Source organism: Panicum virgatum, chromosome 3N (assembly GCF_016808335.1).
Source record: "Panicum virgatum strain AP13 chromosome 3N, P.virgatum_v5, whole genome shotgun sequence".
Taxonomy (NCBI): Eukaryota; Viridiplantae; Streptophyta; class Magnoliopsida; order Poales; family Poaceae; genus Panicum; species Panicum virgatum.
The window spans coordinates 25,252,799-25,272,491 of NC_053147.1; the positions used below are offsets into that span (position 1 = coordinate 25,252,799).

The window sequence follows — 19,693 nt, forward strand, 5'->3', positions numbered from 1 at the left end:
AATAGGCATAACTACAAGCAACCAAATACTATGAACTAAATAATGGATTAAAAAATTGACAAGTACAGTGCCAATATATAGGTTACATTTTTAGGAAAATTTTGTTCGTATTTTTTATTTAAAATGAATTAATTATGCTTTTTAGTTTAAATTTAAATATTTTTAATTTTCATAAAATTGAAACCACCCAAAGACCAATTTTGCCTGGTTTTGATAGTTGGATGGTGTATCTTATCCGGTTTTGTAGTTTAAGGTTGAAAATTGAACTTTTGCGATAGTTCAAGAGTGTAAACTGAATTTTTCCCTTTTTAATATAGGTAGTGATGGGTAATATAGTGAAGAAGGTATAGGGACGTTGGTAGGTAATATAATTTATCAAGATGTACGTGTTTACTTTCCTTTATTTCTCTTACTTAAATTAATACGGTAGTTTTTTACACCTTGAAAGTGAAAAGCAGAGAATTCTTTTACCTTCCAATTACGTAACAGTAGGAGTGGTAATGGATCATGGCTCTAGATCTCTCTTCTCAATCCAACTTGGCTGTTATGTATTTTTAGCTCAAAATATTATAAAATAAGAGCTTGACTCTTTTTAGGTCCGGTCCTTCAATTATCTAGAGGCTAAATTTTTAGGTCCTTTATATTACCACCCCTGCATAATTCCTTTGCTATTAAGTTGACGATAATTTTTGTTATATGAGATACGAGAAACAGGTGATGGTAAGGTAAGTTGCACGAGAAAGATGAAACTCACGTAAAAGTAAGTCAAGCACCGGATAATTCTGCGAATGAGTTACACCATTGAATATAAAATCCATCCATAGGGTGTAGTTAAACTAATAATAATTAACACGTGTGCTAGATTTCATATAGAATCAAATCATGCATGCGTGCATGATACATTGGTACAAGGTTGCCTAAATATCGGCATGTGAAGCTGAGAAATTTTCTCCCTTGCAAATTGATGAACTATAGCTAGAGACATTAACCATACCAGTCTCTGAAGCTCTCGTCTCCTTCGGAAGAAAATTCATCTACTTCACAGCCTCCAAAGCAACCTCGTTCTCCAGAGTCTTATTGCCTACTATGTACGCCTCCGAGCAGTAGTATATATGCATATGTAATCCTCTTCTGTTCCAATCGATGTACGTAACTCTATTCGATCTCTCTATGCGTGCTGATGATAGATGTCAACTTGTTGCAGTCATGCCTGGGCCGCGTGGGCTCCGTTCCACGGCGCCGCCGCCTGGCCGAAGCGTATGATCCGCTCCTTGGGCTTGATCGGCGGCACGGCGGCCGCCGCCGCCTGGTCGAGCGCGACGGGGAGGTGGCCGCCGCCGAAGGAGCGGACGTGGTCGTTGAGGGAGCGCTTGTGCTTGAAGTCGGAGCCGCAGGCGCAGAACCAGCGCTTGCCGCAGTTCTTCTCGTGCGTGCGCCAGTCGCCCTTGACGGCGAAGGGCTTGCCGCAGCGGCGGCAGCCGAAGCGCTTGTCGCCGTGCTTGCGCTTGTAGTGCGTCTGCAGCGTGCGGAAGTCCTTGAGCGGGCGCGCGCGCGGGTGCGCCACGCCGTTGCGGCACCCGGGCGCGCAGCAGTAGCACGGCAGCTTGAGCAGCGCCAGCGTCGCCGCCTGCGTGCCCTTGAGCGACTCCGGGCCCTTCCGGTACTCGCGGCCGTGGCCCCACATGTGCATCTGCAAATAACGAGACAACACATGCATGAAGAAGATCGACCATCGTCCATCATTCTACCGGCGTTGAGAAACATTAAAAAGAGCTAAAAAGAAACTTTAAAAAGAGTTTTAAAAAAATCGACGTACGTGAAGTAAACAAGGAATATGTTCTCCTGCAACACTAGCATAGCTAGACCGTTTTGCTTGCGTCCTTGTCATCATGTTGGAGAAAATGAAGGGAAAAATGTGGGTGAAATGAAGCATAGTATGTCGGCACAGCGTCGTTGTGTGGGGTTAAATCAGTTAATTCCATCGTCCTTTTCCTTTTGATTCCTTGCGGGCACACATTGAACACTTGGTAGCTAGCTAGCTAGCTAGTTGCTAGGTCATTCACCCCTTGTTTAGTTGCAAAGTTCAAAATTCCAATTTTTTTTCCGGCACCTGCATGGAGACTTAAATCTAGACGAAATAAAAAATGTATTGCACAGTTTGCTTGTAAATCGCGAGACGAATCTAATGAACCTAATTAGGCCGTAATTAGATGCTACATTGTTACATTAATGCTACAGTAAACAACCTTTAATGACAGATTAATTAGGCTCATTAGATTCATCTCGCGATTTACGGACTAGTTCTATAATTTATTTTGTGATTAGTCTATATTTAGTACTTTAAATATAAAAAAATGACTTTTCAAAAACTTTACAATATGCAACTAAACAAGGCCTCAGCAAAAAAAGCATGTGCATGCAAGAGGCATTTGTGTATACCATGCCTGCCTGCATGCAAGTTCAGTTCAGTTCACACTTTACAAAGGCACACCAATCAAAAAGTAACCCATTTGTATCCACCTCGCATGTTCTAGACCTTTTTTTTCAGCGACCTAAATGAAACAAGAATAGGTACTGGCCCCTTTCCCAATCAGAATACTTGAACAAATTTCTTTGGAATATGCATGATCCATATGCTTCAATTATTAGGCCCAGCTGGGGTAATTTTAGAATCTTTAGATTCCAAATCATGCATTTCTTTCCCCCTCAGTTTGGAGCGCTAACTAATCGAACGAATAGTTTAAACGAAGTCAAGTAGTAGCACGCGTACGTACGTACTTGAAAGCACCCGCAGAAATTTAAAAACACAGAAACTGATCCTGCTTGCGGATGAGGAAATTAGAGAAGGATCGATGAGAAAGCAATGGAAACCGTGTGTGTCCAGATGATATGTGTACAAATAAAGGTCGATCAGACGAGACAGAAGATCGATGGATCACCTGCATGTTGTTGTATCTGTTGAATGTCTTGCTGCACACCTGGCAGATGAACTGCACCGGGCCGACGAGTATCTGCGCCGGCGTCGGGATCCAGTACCGCCGGCCGCGGCTGTCCATGAAGCCCCTGACGCCATCGTCCCCGTCCACTCGGGGGTACTCCGGCTCGGCTCCCTCGACGGACTCCACCGCCATCTCAGTACTGTTCGCTTGCTGGTCTCCCGCTTCCTCCTCCTTGCACTTCCTTGGCTTCTCGTCCTCTTCCTCCTCCTCGAAATCCTCCTCCTCGTCGTCTTCCTCGTCCATGGGCGCCTCCTCGGAGCTGTAGCCGCCGATCGCCGGCAGGCCGATGTTCAGGTCAACAACACCGACGGCGGCCTCCCCCCGCGCGCCGGTGGTACCAGTGATATCGCTCGTCACCAGCTCTTCCTGCTTGACGGGGTTTGGGCCACGATCAGGAGTCGTCGCCCTCCCTTCGAGCCTCCCCAGAAGCGGCAGGCACGTCATGGCGTCGCGCTCCTGGCCATCGACGACGGCTGAGTGGTCGATCGACGGCGTTGAGAGCGTCGAGGACGTCGACGAGGAGGACGACGGCAACGGTGGCGACGACGACCGCGGCTTGAGCCACTCGTAGTACGGCACGCCGAAACTGCCCGCCGCGCCCTCCATTGCACAAGCCCTCAGCACCATAGATCGATCACCTTGCTCCCTCGCTCGCTCTACACACGTCGCGTCGAACGGTGTGCCTCTCTCGGCCGCACAAGTCCGCGCTGCTTTATATCTGGGCCGGCCGGCGGGTGTCGTCGTGCCGGGTTTGGTGGTGCGGAGAGGAAGGAAGGAACGAGCGAGCGAGGCTAGAGTCGTCGTCGATCGATGTCAAGGCGTGCGTGTCACGGCCAGGATGGGAGAAGGAGGAACTAACGGGCGGGCCGGGGGAGCTGATGCTGAGCCGATCGAGGCCGGCAGAGAGGGAAAGGGAGATGGAGATGGAGAGGGTGGTGCGCCGCTGGTGTTGCTCTCCTCCTTATATGATCGATGCCCTTTTCCGGCGCCGCGGCGCGCGGCCCTTTGGAGGTTGGAAGGGCTCAAGGGCTCGATCAGCTTGCCGACGCACGCGCGAGGTAATAAGCGAGGGCCGGGCGGAGCCGCGTGGCCGCGTGTGAACGGCGGGAGCAGCAAAATCTGGGCATCTGCTGTTGGTGCCTAGAGCACGACAGCCCCTGGGGCCTGGAGGGTAGGTGCTCACTCACTAGTCACTAGTCACTGCTGCTGCGGGTGTGGGGTATGCCTGGCTTGCCGCAAGGGGGGAGGTACTAGGTTTTGGGGAATGTGGTGCGCGGCCGAGAGAGTCAAAATCGACTAATTGAGCGCAGCGGCCTATCTGTCCAGCTAGCTGCGCTGTGTGGAAATTACTCTAAACCGTGTGCCTACCAGCAGCCGGCCGGTTCGGCGAGAATCGGCCAAGCCTCGCTTTTTTTTTTTTTACTGGAGATGAATCGATGATAGTAGGAACTGGAAATTAAAGCGCATTTGCGTCCCTTTCCAACGACAAGGTACATGCCGAGTAGAGTAGTAGATCATCCATTCTGAGCTCAAAGTACCACACTATGCATATGTGTAGTCATTGATTTTTTATTTTTATTTTTTAGGGGGAGGCATATATACACATGTTACACGCACGTATTTCTTTAATTTGGCATTTTAGCTTGTAGGACTCCAGAGCATGATCCACAGCCTTTGAGGCTTGGACCATACTTATCTAAGGATAATTGCATGTGGCACCGGCTAGTTCAAGTTAAAAAAATTTATTGTGATAGGACTATAGGAGAAGATAGACAATTCACTAATACTTCAGCAACTACCCTCCTATGAAACCTAAATATTAGGAGTCACACATGTGACTAGTAGTCAAACTATCACATAAGGTGGAACATTCTTTTTATATTGCTGGAACAATTGTTTCATCTTTAAAAAGTAATCACGTTCAAAAAAAATATTCCACACAAAAAATCATCCAAGTGTGTCTTGTTTGAAGATTTCACCGCAAGGAACAAAGTGGTGCAGTCAGCTTTTAATTTGGATATACTATTTTGGAAAATATGACTATGTGACAACTTGACTGCTAATTACACGTGCTAGCAAATATGAAAGGTCTCTTTCAAATTTCAAAGGTCAAATATAGTATGGCGATAGAATTATTTTATTGGAAAACATCTAGTTTAAACTCTGCAATCATCATAAAAGCACGATTTTCAATCTTCACCCACAAAATGAGATAACGAGAACCATCTAATTGTTGAAACCGGACAAATTTGGCCTATAACTAATTTCAAAGATGATTTATAATTTTATGGGTATTAAATATTGAAGTTTAAACTAAAACTTTTTTTAACTAATTCAATTTAAATAAGTATCAGGCACCAATATTTTCCTAAAAATACCTCTATGTTAGTACTCTATTAATAAGTTATTTGGATATAATTTTTTGTATTCCTAGTTTTTGAGTTATGATTATTTTTTTGGAATAAATAAAATTCAAATAGAGCACAATAGTAATATACATTTTTAGAAAAAATTTTGGTGCTAGTTTCATATTTTTCTAATATAAAATTAATTAGTTTTAATTTTTAGATCTAACTAGAATTTTTAATTTTTCAGAAAATACATAACCACTTTTAAAACCATCCAAAGGGTGAAATTGTCTGGTTTTGATAGTTGAATGATTCTTATCATCTTTTGTAGTTAAAAGTTGAAAATCGAATTATCGTGCTAGTTCGAGGGTGAAAATTGAATTTTCCCATGTTTTATTTAGTGGTGCTACTTCTCAAGATTCAATGCAAAACTTGTAGCCCTAATACATATTAATCTACATGCATCCTCATGTGTGAGAGGCTCACTCAAGCCTTAACACAGAAAAAAAAAAGACGGCTTTATTTTTGTGTTTGTCAACTCAACCCTCAAGCCGAGGCATGCGCCAACCATTTCAACCAGGTAGTAATAATAGGAAAAGGAAGCACACCAGACCCCCGCAATTCATTTGCCACAGTCGGCGATCACCTCGATGGAGCTTGTCCAAAAATCCAAGCTACTTTGAACCTGAACTTCCAATTTTCATCATGGCAAGGCGCGCGATATTCAAGTCGTCGGTCGTCACCAGGTGCAGCTTTAACCGCTTTACTTAGAATTCAACAAGCCACATATATACAGACTTCGTCAAAAAGGCACATAACCACCACCGTGCCACAATGCGAAACAGCAGTCAGCCCCTTTGACATGAGCGCACGCGCACACCACACCGCGCCCGGCGAGCTTAGCGTGTGCATCCAAAAGGCAGGGGGTCCGGCCGGGCGGCCGGGGCAGCGCTGAATCGTCGTCGTCGTCGTCTGAGTAGGAGCTAGAACTGGAAGTGGGCTGAGCTCTAGCCTCCCTGGCTCTTTTCGGAGTGGAGGTCGCAATACCGTGCGCGGCGGTGGCGTTTCTGGGTGGACGACCTGAGAAAAACGAGCGCGCGCGGTGACGACGACGGACGCGAGAGCCAGCGGGCGCGATCGGGGCGAGCGTACGTCAAACTCGCGAGCGCCGGTGGCGCGCGGCGTGGTCACCGTTGGCGTTGGGCGACTCGTCGTCGTCGGCTTCGTTCAGCCAGCCGGAGAGTGCTGGACGGCCCGCCCTGCGGTGGGCTAGTTTGCGGCCGGTTCCGCTCTGCGAGACTCAGACGACGGATCAACAGGGGAGTGGGCGGACTGCCGGTCCCGCCCGCGTGCGGCGACGAGCGCAAAGGCAGCTTTTGCCTTGGACACCGCGTCCGCGACCGGCGACCGCGAGCGGCGTTGTAACTTGGAAGACGCCTGGACGGTAGTGCGTGCGTTGCGGGCGCCAGGCGGTAGAGCCTAGTGCGCCGGGACCGTAATAACTCTGTGGGACTGTGCATGGGAGGCAGTGCGCGGGCTGATTTGGAATCCAAATTCAAGTTGGGTCGGCTTGAGCGAGGAGCCTAAGGGCACGGGCACCTCCATCGCGCGTCGTTTTACCGTCGATTTGCAATCATTTTTGCAAAAACGCCCTCGTTTTTGCGAGTCGACGGCGGCATCGTCTTCGCACGAGTCGACGGCCCGGGCGAGTTCTCCAAGACGCAGCAGACAACAATCCCTCGCGTTGGAGAGCCGCCGACGATTAGCGTTTCTTGCTGTTCTTGCATTACCTGTTCTATCCATGACCTGATCTGTACCTGACAGCCATTCCTTGATCTGTTCATGCATGTCAATCTTTTTTTCTCTAAACTGAATGCATTGATCAACTGAATTGGAGTGCATTCTAATATACTATGATGCAATATTTTTCAAAGTGGTCAAATATTGAGAGTTCAAATACTTTTTTATTCATATGGTACATAGTCACACAATAGTCTATACAAACGGTATTCATGGTTGATCATAGGCTATATTCTAAGCATTAAACAGCCAAATAGATAGCAACTGTCTGTGGATTGGAGGAGCTGTCTGCTAAGTTGTCTGTGTTGCTAATTCCCAAAACTTGCAGACGACAGATGTCTGTGGGTTGGAGATGCACTAAAGGTCTGTTTGGTTTGTTGGCTGATTGGAGCCTGGCCAGCAAATGTAGCTTGGGCAGGCCAGGCCTGGTTCTGGATAGCCGACCAACATGTGTTTGGTTGCCTACGAATATGAGCCTGGCTACGGTGAGTTGGTGTTTGGTTGGTTGCATTTCTTAGATAGAATCACCACGGATGAACAAGGGTAAGTTTACCCCATAGAAGCATTTCGTCGAATACCTCAGAGCACAGCAGGCACCTCCATCGTTGTTCTCTGTCCTCCTCCCAGCCACATCCAAGCACACACCCTGCTGCTCCCTTCCTCAGGTTTTACGGCCACCAAGGCAGGCACCGGCCAGTACAGCACGGGCACGACCTTCAGAGCACAGCACGGGCAAGAATAACCACCACGCCTAGTAGCAGCATCACTGAGGCCACAGCAGCCGACGAAGAAGGTCGCGGCGTTGTCCTCGTCGTCTTAGGAGCAGGTGAAGAGCCTGCTGAGCTGCCGGAGCACGATGGCGGCGGCGCGCGCGTGCAGGGCCCATCGGCATCGTCGGCGCTGGCGCGACACGACAGGCGGCAGAGAAGGAACTGGAGCGGAGAGGAGGGGGAAGAAGATGCGGAGGAGCTCGCGCCATCCCAGAGCTCGCGAGCATGGCGAGCATCCCCATCTTCGCGCCATCCCCGAGCTCGCGCATCCTCTACAGGGAGAATCAGCTGTTGGGAGCAAGACGCGCTGCAAGCCTTTGGCTCCGAGCTCCGACGCGACGAGCGCCGCACTTCCCGATGCCGCGAGCCACCGACCTCGCTGCTCGTGCTAACTCTAGATCCGCCTGCGGGTGGCCGCCACAGCAGCAACCGCGACCCGCCTCCAGGATCTGCGAGCTTCCCGGCGAATCACGGCGTCGTCCGCCTCGCCATTGCCCGAGCTCGCCCATGCTGGAGGAGGAGCAGAGGTCGGGGAACACCGGTGGGCAAATGAGGAGGTAACGAGAAGCTGGCCCCAAACTAAGCCAAGCCTGGCTCCGGGGAGAAGCTCGAATCCTGCATTTCCAGCTAGCCAGGCTAAGGGGTCCAAGTTGCATAAGTTGGGCCTGGCTAAGGGGCTTATACAGCTAACCAAATAAGCACTGAGGATCAGTTTGGATGCAACCCTGGACCAAGCAGCTGCCGCCAGGCAGCGATCCGAGCCCCAGGCCAACGAAATCGACCGCCTGGATGCGATGCCTGGCCTAGGCAGGTTTCCCAGGGCGCCATCCAAACATTCCCTGACTGCATATCTAGAGTCTGGCTGGGGCTTATGCAGCCAACCAAATGGACCCTAAGACCTTTGCATATATATAGCCCAGAGGATATGTGGCCTAGGAATAACCATTTTCCTGCCAGCTCGCGTCTCGCAATAGTATTTCGGCGAGGCAAACTGTGAGGCCACGTCAGCGAAAAAAATTTCACCATCCGTTTCCAGATTTAGGACTTGTTTGGGAGGGCTAGGGCTTCAAAAGCAGCTCCAGCTCCGGTTTCAGCTGAAGCCCTCCCAAATATGTTTTTCTGGACCGGCTTTAGTGATGAAGTTGGTCATGAAGCCGTTTTCGACTCCAACTGGTATGGTGAAGTAGCAAAATCGTGGCTTCACTAGCTTCATAGACGGCTTTCATTCGGTAGAAGCAAAGCTGGAAAAGAGAAATTGTTTTGCCAAATATTTTTCAAAACAGTTCTAACTCCATCCAAGCAGGGGCGGGCCTAATTGGTCTTCAATAGTATTCATTGAATACCAATTATTTTTGCTAATCTATAGTATTTAAAGGTATAACTAAATATATATATATTAATAATTAGTATAAAATAGTCATTTTGCTTTGCATCTTGAACTTTTGAATATCTAAATTTGAAGTTCTAGGCCCGCCGCTGCATCCAAGAAGCCACTCCACCAGAGGAGGCAGAGCCGAAACTGTATTAGCCCTCTGTGAACTTTCAAGAGAGCATCGGTGCCCCGCCCCGGAACCCAGCCCACTGCTCAAGCAAGCCTTAAAAATCCCCGCCTTCTCTACACGAGCTACTCAGAGATCTGACCAAGTTCGTTTTAGATCTTCTGACTAAGTTCTTCTTAATAATATAAAATCAAAACAACACCCACCGACGAGTGTGATGTTTTTCCTTGTGATGTAATAACTCGGGCAGATGAGGAGGAGCACGAGCACGGTTGACAATCCTTAAGATTTACTAGCAAGGTGGCCCGTGCGTGCCGCACGTGCTCTTATATTAATATGATTGATGATAACAATAATAATTAAAAAATAATATCATGAGCTGTGGTGACCTCATTTAAGTGAATAAGTTAAAACTTAAAAATATCTTTCATAACATAACGTGAAATTAATGATTATTTAAAGATTCTCTAGGTAAAATCTAAATAGTTTCTACTTTGATGTTTTCGATTTTGAAGAAATAAATAGAGGTAATTACTGTCTCACAAGCAATGCGTCACAGGCAAAGCACAAGAGCATAATACATTTTTGATGTGGACAATGGCATGTCGCGAAGGCACGTGAAAAATAAAGGTATTTAGAAAGATTATAGACTGTTGGTCAAGAGGTTGAGCAAAGCAATAATCCGACCTTTGTGCTATGAAGTAGTATTGATTCTTATCAAAATCACCACTTCAACTTTCTGAACAAAACAATAACTTTGCTGCATTAGCAAACACTGATACAATAAAAGAGCTTTTTAATTTATCCTAATAATTATGGAACCAGGACATTTATTGAACTCTTAGTTTATCACTATATGTATTCAACTATGGAACGACCCAACATTCGAAATAACAATAGTTTATCACCAGTTTTATTTACTCTATTAGATTTTGGACCACCGTATTTCTCTATCATCTATCTCTAATCTCTATGTATCTCTTCTAATTCTCTCTTTCACACTTATCTTCTCTCTTTCTCATAAAAAAAATATTTCGATCATCACTCGGCACTCTCTTGCACACACTTCTCTCCCTCTGGCTCCCGGGCTACCTACTCTATTCTCTACACTTTCGCAGAGCAGAGAGTGCGAGTGTCTCCTCCAGGGCCGGCTAAGGGGGAGGGCAACCGGGGCGACGGCCCGGGGCCACGGGGGAGGGGGGGGGGGGCTAACATCTAGTATGTTGTAGGTAGTATTGTTTAGTCCAACTCGAAGTATACGAGCAAGCAGTTAGACACGTAGCTGGGCACGCAGACCTTCTTGTAAATATTAGGAGTCACATGTGTGACTGGCAGTCAAACTACCACACATATGCTGAAACAATTTGTTGTTCTAGCAATATAAAAATTATTCCATATTAAAAAAATATTTCAATTTTTTTATATTTACCATGAGTTGATATATTAGACCAACCTAACTTCTTATTTTCGGCCCATCTTGACTAACATCCACTCGGGTCCGAGTAGCGCCTGGTCTTCTGAACTTCCGCCCTTCCGCACCGCGATCGCAACTCGAAGTTCGCCGTTTCGTTTTCATCTGCTTTTGCCCGGGGCCGGCATCGGGTGTTCTCCTTCTCCACCAGACACCGACACCGGAGACCGGAGTCCGACGCACTCATGCACAGGCCGACTGATGTTGTGGCACCACGGCCTGCGCGAGCATTTGCTACCTTGGCGCTAACACTAGCGCTCTAGCAGGTTGCAGATATTTCTAATTTTATATTATGTCATTTTAGTTTGTAATATTGATATTATTATTGATTAATTTCTATTTTTCATCACAAATAAAAATAGTTGGGCTAAAGGGCCCATAGTATCGGGCTCGCCCTGAGGCCATTGAATACTATGAGCCGGCCCTGGTCCCCTCTCGCCTCCCCCACCGCATAGGGATGGTAATGGGTCTAAATCTATCGGGTTTTGCCGTACCAAACCCAAACCCATGAAAAATATTTGAACCCATTGAAAAACTTATACCCGTGACGGGTTTAGAATTTTGCCCAAACCCAAACTCATCGGGTTAGCGGGTACCCACGGGTTACCCGTGGGTCTACACTTTACTATACAAATTTTTTTATGATCAATAAATTTAACATAATAAGCATCATTTGTAGCGTATTATGAGTAAAAATCTATGTTCACTAACAAACTAAACATCATTTGTCACGTATTATGAGTAAGAAATCTATGTTCACTACCACTTAAGGGTTCACTAAAATATGAATTGAGGGAAAAGGGATGTTATATTTGTTATAAACTCACGAAATAAAATGACATTGCTCTATGTTGAATCGGGTTTAAAAAACCCATGGGTTCACGGGTTCGGATATTACAGGAACAAATCCATGCCCATAAACCCAATGGATAGAATTTTGTGCCCATTAATAAATTCACGGGTCTAAAAGTTAACCCAAACCCGTATCCTAATAAAGTAAAAACCCATCGAGTTTCGAGTTTCGGGTACCCATTAGCATCGCTCCCACCGCACGACATCCGGGCATCCTCCTCTAGCTCCCTCCTGTGCAGGCCACAAGCCCACAAGCTGAGCGCGAGCAGGGAGCCGATGCGGAGCGGAGCCAGGGTGCGGTCGGCGTGAAGCGGAGCTGCGCGGGCGCTAGCAGCGGATGAGCGGCGGAAGAGCATGATTCCACGAGTCGAATCCACTGGTACTCCAGCAGCAAGTGCCACCCGAGAAAGGCGTACAGCTTGACGAACGGCAGCAGCTGCGCCTCGTTGCTCCACACCCGCGCGAAGACCACCGCGACGCCCCACGCCGACCCCGGCGCCGATCCAGGCGGCGCGTCCTCGATGCGCTCCGCTCTGCTCGTCGGGCCTGACAGCTGGCGCACTCACCGGCGGAGGTGACCTCGACGTCTATCCACGCGAACCACCGCTCCATCGCGACGGTCCAGGCCGCGGGCTCCTGCTGCACCGCTCGGCCGTCCTCGTCGGCGCTGGCGGCCAGCCCCTCGGAGAGTAGCCACCTGAGCACGCGCGGATCATGCTGCGTCGACGGACCGTCCTCGTCGGAGACTGCAGTGCCGTGCCGCAAGGCCGGGCGACGGCGGAAGAGGGAGGAGGCCGATGCGGCGGCGAGCGCCATCGGGCGCACAGCGAGCGGCAGGAGGGGGGAGGCCGGCGAACGCCATCGGTCGCGCGGCGAGCGCCAGGAGGGGGTGCAGGCCGTGGCGACGTGCGGCGCCGAGCGACAGGATGGGGAGGAGGCCGTGGCGGTGTGCGGCGCCGAGCGGCGGGAGGGCGAGGAGGCCGTGGCGGCATGCGGCGCGGGCCGCGTGGCGAACGGGCCGTGGTGGCCGGTCCAGTTTGGAAACTGAAACTATGGGTGGGTATACGGACGGGTACGTGCGGAGGTGGCGACAAAAACAATTAGTTTTTGACAGAAACAATTATGGAAATTTGTCTGGCACATCCCCAAATGGTGATTTTGTGCACATCACACTCCATTTTTTGATTTTGTGCACAGCACACTGTGATTTTATGTTTTTGTCTCCAACACACCGCATCACATAAAATGACTTCTTTGCCCATGCAAAAACTGGGCTCACCCGTTAGCTCTCTCCCTCACCTTCTTCCTCCTTCCCCTCTGAACAAGGTGCGGGCGTGGCGGGGCCTCGGTAGGAGCGGCACGCGGCAAGGCAGGCGAGGTGAGCACGGTGCTCGGCGAGGCAGGCCCCCGGCGACCTCCAGCGAGCCGCAGGGCCGCGCCGCCCCTCCTCTGCTCCCTCTCCCCGCGAGGCACGCCGGTCTTGGAGCTCGCCGGGGCAGCGGGTAGGGTGGAGCAGCGGGTGGACGGACGGTGCCCCCCTCTATCCTCTCCCTCGCCGGCGGCGGACGGCCGCCCGGGAAGTCGGCAAAGCTCGGGGCGGCGTGCAGGGCCCCGCGAGCTCCTCATCCTCCCCGGCCTGCAGGGCCCCCTCTTTGTGGCGCCGGCGAGCGCATGGCCACGAGCGCATCGCCCCTCTCCGCTCCCTCACGCGCCGGCTTCGGTGGCGAAGCAGGGAGGCCCGCGCCCGCCGGAGCTCCAGCTCCCCACATGGAGCTGACCCACGCGCCGGCCGCCAGGCGGAGCTGGAGCAGGCGAGCCAGCGCAGGGGCCGGCGGCGTGGATCCGCCTCCTCCCAGTCCCTCCCCTTCCCATGGCGGATCCGCGGGCGGCAGCGGTGGACGGAGCCGCCTCGGGTGCTCAGCCGCGCCCGGAGCAGGGGCAGCCCGGTGGCGTGGGCAGCTGCAGCTCCGGCAGAAGGAGGAGAGTGAGAGAGCTGACAGGTGAGCCCAGTTTTTGCAAGGGCAAAGAAGTCCTTTTATGTGCTGCGGTGTGTTGGAGACAAAAATACAAAATCACAGTGTGCTGTGCACAAAATCAAAGAATGGAGCGTGCTGTGCACAAAATCACCATTTGAGGATGTGCCACAGACAAATTTCCCATAATATTATGTAACACAATAAATATCATTAAATCAATTATATAATATATTTTCATAATAAATTTAGTGATATAAGTGTTAGTAACCTTTTATATAATCTGATCAAATTTGAAATTGTTTGATTTTTTGGAAAGTAAGAGTTGTACTTGTTTTGGAGGCGGAGGGAGTACCGCATGTTAGGAGTTGCATTTTTCCGGTTCAGACATAGCACAACCTGAAGATTACGCGAATGGCTCCTTCAAATGACAGGTAACATTATACCTACGTCCCCGCATGTTCGGTTGTAATATCACATTTAACATTACATTTTCTAGAACATTTTCTTATGATTGGTTGTTGGGCTGGTCTGTATTTTGTTGTTGGGCTCATAGGGTTGTTGGGCACGGTGGCTTGGCCCTTTCTTGCTTGTGTGGGTTGTAGCGGGAGCTGGGAAGGGGCCACGGTCTTGGATCAACAGCCCAGCTTGAAAACAGGCCGGTAGATGTCGCAGCTTCGTAGGATTCGTGAGCCGTGGCAATGTCTCTCTCTCTCCCTCTCCCTCTCCCTCCCTGATAAGAGGATTAAAAAGAAGGAAAAGCTAATTCCTGATCAACGCCACACACGCAGGAAGCCATGAAAGCACGCATTAGAGCGTGACTAATAACACAGAAAACTTGTCACAAATCTGACATGACAACTCTTGCAGCCTGCAGCTTGCATCACGCTTGGTTGGTTAATTTCTTACATACTTCGCCTTCATATATATATATACCTTGACTTGGGTCACACTTTCCCGTCGAAGCAAAGAAAGAAGAAAGAAAACGCTGGGTCACAATTCGAACTTTCGAAGTGTACCGTTTGCGTGCCGACCTGCTGGGATTAGGCCAGCGGGTTCTTTCTGTTCGGTCGCCGCGCACCCTCACGCTTTCTCCATCACCAGGTGCGAAGCGTGCAACAAAAAGCCGCGCTCCCTTCGACACGTCGCGCACCACCGTCGCACACCGGCAAAGAAAAGAAGGGCAAATGCAAACTAAACTACTCGATCATCGCCGATCATCGTTTTCTAAATCGACACCGCCTGTTTAGATTAGGCAAATCCTGTTCGATGTTCCGCGAAACGGTCAAACGGATATGGTTCGTTGGTGCGGCCTGGGCGGTCACGCTCTCAGATTGTTTGTTTAATAATCCTCCCGGAACGGAACTTGAACTTCTACCAGCAGAACACATCAGGCGCCGAGCGCAGCACGTCTCTGCTTTTCTTTAATCTCCGTCTCGCTTTGGCGCTTTTTTTTTTTTTTTGCGAAAGCGGAAGCCTTTGGCGCAGTTCAAGAGGCCTTGTTCGGCTGGCTGGTTCAGCCAGCCAGCACAGTGTTTTTCTCTCACGTAAAATCAGCCCAGCCACCAGCCAGCCAGCCATCCAACAGTATTTTTCTCTCACGCCAAATCAGCCCAGCTACCAGCCACCAGCCAGCCGAACGAGCCGAAGAACAAAAGCAAGCCAAAGCAAGATCACAGCTCTCTCTATATTCTTTCCGAAGTGATGCCACCGAATACTATGTGAACCACAGAGCAGAGCAAAGCAAAGCAAAGCATTATCACAATCTGCCCCCTCGCCGGCCCAGACGACGGCAGAATCCGCGCCCTGCTACCGGAGAGGCAGGGAAGGGAACCTTCAGAAAATCAGAAGCCGGCCGGAGAACTGGATGTGTGGTTGCTCTACGGATGGATGGCTTGCCCGGGCGTCCCTGTAGGGCTGGCGTTCTCCGCTGCCGCAACGAAGCTCCTGCATGCCGAGAAGGCAGTGCCATTGCCAAGGATGAGACTGACGTGCCGAACGCTGATCGAGTTCATGACTGAGCTAGACAGGTCGGTAGTCTTACTCGCGGGGACGGGAAGCCCAGACGGAGCTGAGGGCGCGCAGGCGGCGGCGGTACTCGCCGACGGAGAGGAAGCACCGCGCCGCCTGCCGGGTGGTCAGGAGCCGCCGCATTTGCTGCAAGGTCTGCTGCCTCAGATTGTCCACCGGCAATCGCGACCGACGAAATACTTACAAGGGAGGCCCACCAGACGAGAGATGTGGCCAGAAATAGGAGCACGGGAGATCACTGTTTTACACTATGAAACCAAAAGATAGACGGCCATATTCGGGCCTTGTTTGGCTTAAGTAGCATAAGTTTTGATTAGCACAAGCTACTGTAGCAAATTTTGACTATTAATTAGAGGTATTAAATAAAGTCAGTTCACAAAACTAACTTCACAACCCCTGCGCTACTTCACGAGACGAATTTAATGAAGTCTTTGACCACACGATTAGAGAATAATTATTGTAACATCAATGTAGCCAATTATGAATTAATTACTGTCATTATATTCGTCGCGTAAAATTGCACCCATCTGTAAAAAAAATGCAAATAAACTTTGTTTAGGACATCATGCATGCAAAATTCTTTTTGCAGCGCCAGTAGAAAATGTAAAACAAACAGGGCCTCGGATGGATTTGCTTAGTGTCGGTGTCCCGACCCGGGGGCCGGATGCCAACTAGTAAATGTTGCGTGATTTCTCGTCCCAGATGATGATGCAAGAGGCAACACAGTAACGCACGGTTTATCCTGGTTCCGGCCGCGGGGCCGTACGTCCAGCAAAGGGGGTGTGCGAGGGCACTGTATTATCTTGCACCCGGAGTGCTTGTAGTAGGGGATACAAGCGAGGCGAGAGAGGGAGAGAAGCTCCCAGGTCTCTGCTAGAAGCGGGGTTGAACATGGCGAATAGGGATGCCAGAGCGTAAGTGATGATGGATCTCGTCTGGGAGCGTCCGAGCGTCCTCTGAGAGAGAGAGAGAGTGTGTCTGAGCGTGAGAGAGTGAGCCAGTCTCAAGGTAGCCCGCCTCCTCCTTTTATAGTCACAAGGAGGGGTGGCGCATATGAGTAGGGGCATGAAAGTCGTCGTATTCCCCCGAATCGCGGGGTACAGTGGTCGGATACTGTAGAAAGTACACTATAGGGCATGGCGTCAGACGTGGCAGGTGTCCTGGATATCGTCCTTGGTCCTGCGAAGATTGCGCCGGTCGTCCTGCCAGCCCCTACAGGCGGCGTGGTCGTCACTGATGTATGGTCTTCTATATACGGCGCGGTGGCGTGTATGCACCAGCGGTGGCGGTAGCGGGACGCGCGGCGGCCCCGGACCCCCTGGTCGGAGTGCGGGCGTGCACACTAGGAGGTCCGGGGGACACGCGGAGGTCCCAGACTCCTCGAGGGGGGAGGTCCGGGGGACTCCGTCCGTGCGTGCTGAGCGCCCCTTTTTGAAGGACACGTGACGTCGCTGGACCCCTTTCCCAGCAGGAGGCGGGTCCGGACGGTCGGTGTAGGCAGAATAGTAATCGGGAGCAGTGCCGAGCCTGTCTTGTCTCGCGTTGCAGGTCCTACAGTGTTGCTACAGCATCCGGTATGGCAGGGCGGTGATTGAAGTCGGCGGATGAGACCCCGGTCACATCCACTGTGGGAATGGCGGCCCGACGCCGCCCGTCCTGGGAGCCGTGGAGGAGTGGCTAGCTTTTAATGCCTCCGTACGGCGAGTGGTTGAGCGGCGGGGCCGTTTGTCCCTTATGCCGAGAGGTGGCCTCGAGCGAGGCGGAGATGTTTTGCCTGCTCGAGGGTAGGTTCGCTACCCTCGAGCGAGTCGGAGATGCGGGGCGCAGTCGAGGGGTCTCGACAGGGACCCTCGAGCGAGGCAGAGATCATCCCATGGGTTCGAGAGGGATGCGAATGGGCCGCACGCTGGGCTTCTTTGAGTCCTTTCCTTTTTTCCGGATGGGAAGCAGGCCGTGGGCCTTCGTGGGCTCAGTCGCCTAACATGTGTTTGTGTTTTCAAAGTGATCTTAGTACCCCGATTAGGGTGTCCCTAATCGTGGTACCCGATAGTAGCCCCCGAGGCTTTGGTCGAGTCAATGGATTCGGCCAAAGGGTGATTCGGCGATTTCCCCCTTGACGTGATCAGTCAATGCCACGCACCCGCCAGACGCACCGGAGCGCCAGCCTGGCGGATGTCGGAACACGCCGGTCGGGGTAGTGCACGCACGGGGGAAGTACTTCGAGGCGCGCGCCTCTTTGTTTGTTTGTTTTCAAGGACAAGACGTGTCCGCGTGTTGAGGGGGGCCAGGGTGACGACGGCGCCTGCTGCTAGGCAGCTGGTGCTTTCGTCGCGCTATCCCGCACTCAGGGCCTGGGCCCTGCCTTCCCTGGTTGCCTTGCGGCGTGCCGTTCGAGGGCGGTCGGCCTGAGCCGATGCTGTGCCGCCTAGCGTCCAGGGGCTCAGCTTCGCTTTATTTCGTTCAGTCGCGTCTCGATGCAGTAACCGAGGACATCCTTTGCTCGTGGAGTGGCACGTCATCGCGGGCAGTCCAAACCCTTGCCCTTTGACAGGCCTGAAGCTTGGAGCCCGACGCGGCTATAAATAGGGGTCATGGGGTTCCCTTTCCTCTCCAACCTCCCAGCTCTGTCTTCTAGCATTACCCAAGTCTTAATGTTTTCTTTAGCCTTTCGTGGCCGGCCCCCAGATGGGGTGGCCTGGCTTTTTTAGGCCTTGGTGCCAGAAGAATGCTTGCGAGCGGTGGGGGAAGACCGGAGTGGGCGTGCGCACCACCCCTCAGCTTAAGTGGGATCCGCAGAAGAGCATTGGGCCCGTGGGGTCCTGCTCCTGCGATGTCCCCTAGCCTGAAGGGGGATGGAGACGCCTGACCGTGGCGCTGGCGCCAGGTCCAGTGGCTATTCTTCGCATCGTCCCCCCCGGCAACAAGGTTGCTCTCGGGGAGACGGTGCGAAGGGTGCTGTCCGCCAGCTCGACCCCCCGCGTAGTCTTCGGTGGAGGAGACGCTAGAAGAAGGCTTGCGAAGAGAGCATCCCGCTGGACCCGTGCGGCCTGGGGGCTGCTCCTCGCATCCCTAGTAGCCTGGCCGTTGCGTCAGCCAGGGACTCGGTGCCTTTCTTCGTCACCCGTTCCTCCCCAAGACAGGGAAAATTGCCACGTAGGTGGCAATGTGTTTGTATCTTTCGACGGCTTCGTGCCGGTAACCCTTTGTAATCTTTATTTGTATTTGAGCAATAAAGTCCCCTTTCTCTTATACGGGGAGGATAATCGAGGGTATAGGGGTGTTCAGAGAGTTAGGACCCTCGAAAATGCGTGAAGTCTCCTTCGCGGGGGCGCGTCAGCGCACCCGCGGGTGTAGCCCCCGAGGCCTTGGAGGAGAGTTTGTGCTCATCCAAGGGCAATAAATGTTGTCCCACTGGGTTGCCTCACCGGGGTGGCCGTCCAACGTCTTTCAGCAGGCATCGGCACTCTTTCAGCCGGCCTCGGTATTCTCAGTGCTGGAACGATGACCCGGCATTCAGCATATCCGTCGGGAGAGCGCACGTAAATAGCGGAGGATTTGGTTACACACGTGGAGCTTCGTAGTTGGGAGTCGTCGACTTATTTGAGGGTGAGATCGGAACCGTGGTGTGCGAGGAGCCCCCGAGCCCAAGCCTGCGTGAAGGCGTTCAGGGGAACCCTCGACTTTGATTACGACCCTCGTCGCCCTTCTGCAGGGAGGAGGGGTGAAGCGCACCGTGCTACCCATGCCCGGGCCGCAAGCAATGGCTGCTTCGATGAGCTATTAGCGGGTAGTTCAAGCGGATGTCCGTGCCCCGTTCGATAAGGGTCGGCTCGTGGTCCATAGACACGTCACATAAAGCACTCGCGAAGGTTCGCTAGGCGTGCTCGGACCCATTCGATAGGGTCCGAGGGCTCGATGTTCTCCCTCGATGGGATCCCCTTCTAGGCACC

The 19,693-nt window shown here is 51.3% G+C and overlaps 2 protein-coding genes across 2 annotated transcripts in view; both read right to left on the reverse strand.

Moving 5' to 3' along the window:
- Positions 1–780: 780 nt before the first annotated feature.
- LOC120665333 (protein TRANSPARENT TESTA 1-like) lies at positions 781–4,001 on the reverse strand. Its single transcript, XM_039944872.1, has 2 exons — positions 2,940–4,001; positions 781–1,690 (listed from the first exon to the last, which is right to left on the reverse strand). The coding sequence occupies exons 1-2, from the start codon at positions 3,624–3,626 to the stop codon at positions 1,205–1,207; spliced, it is 1,173 nt and encodes a 390-aa protein (XP_039800806.1). The 5' UTR covers positions 3,627–4,001; the 3' UTR covers positions 781–1,204.
- Positions 4,002–15,366: 11,365 nt separating this feature from the next.
- Positions 15,367–19,693, reverse strand: part of LOC120665334 (transcription factor TGAL5-like) — a 45,013-nt gene continuing 40,686 nt past the window's right edge. Inside the window, exons 9-10 of the mRNA XM_039944873.1 lie at positions 15,757–15,900; positions 15,367–15,659 (exon numbers count right to left, since the gene is read on the reverse strand). Coding sequence (XP_039800807.1) covers positions 15,593–15,659; positions 15,757–15,900 — 211 coding nt within the window. The 3' untranslated portion in view covers positions 15,367–15,592. The remainder of the gene's footprint in view (positions 15,660–15,756; positions 15,901–19,693) is intronic.

Coding starts and splice junctions, on each gene's coding strand:
- LOC120665333 (XM_039944872.1), bottom strand. CDS start 3,626: ATGGTGCTGAGGGCTTGTGCAATGGAGGGCGCGGCGGGCAGTTTCGGC. Junction 1,691..2,939: donor ACAGATACAACAACATGCAG/GTGATCCATCGA, acceptor CGTTATTTGCAG/ATGCACATGTGGGGCCACGG.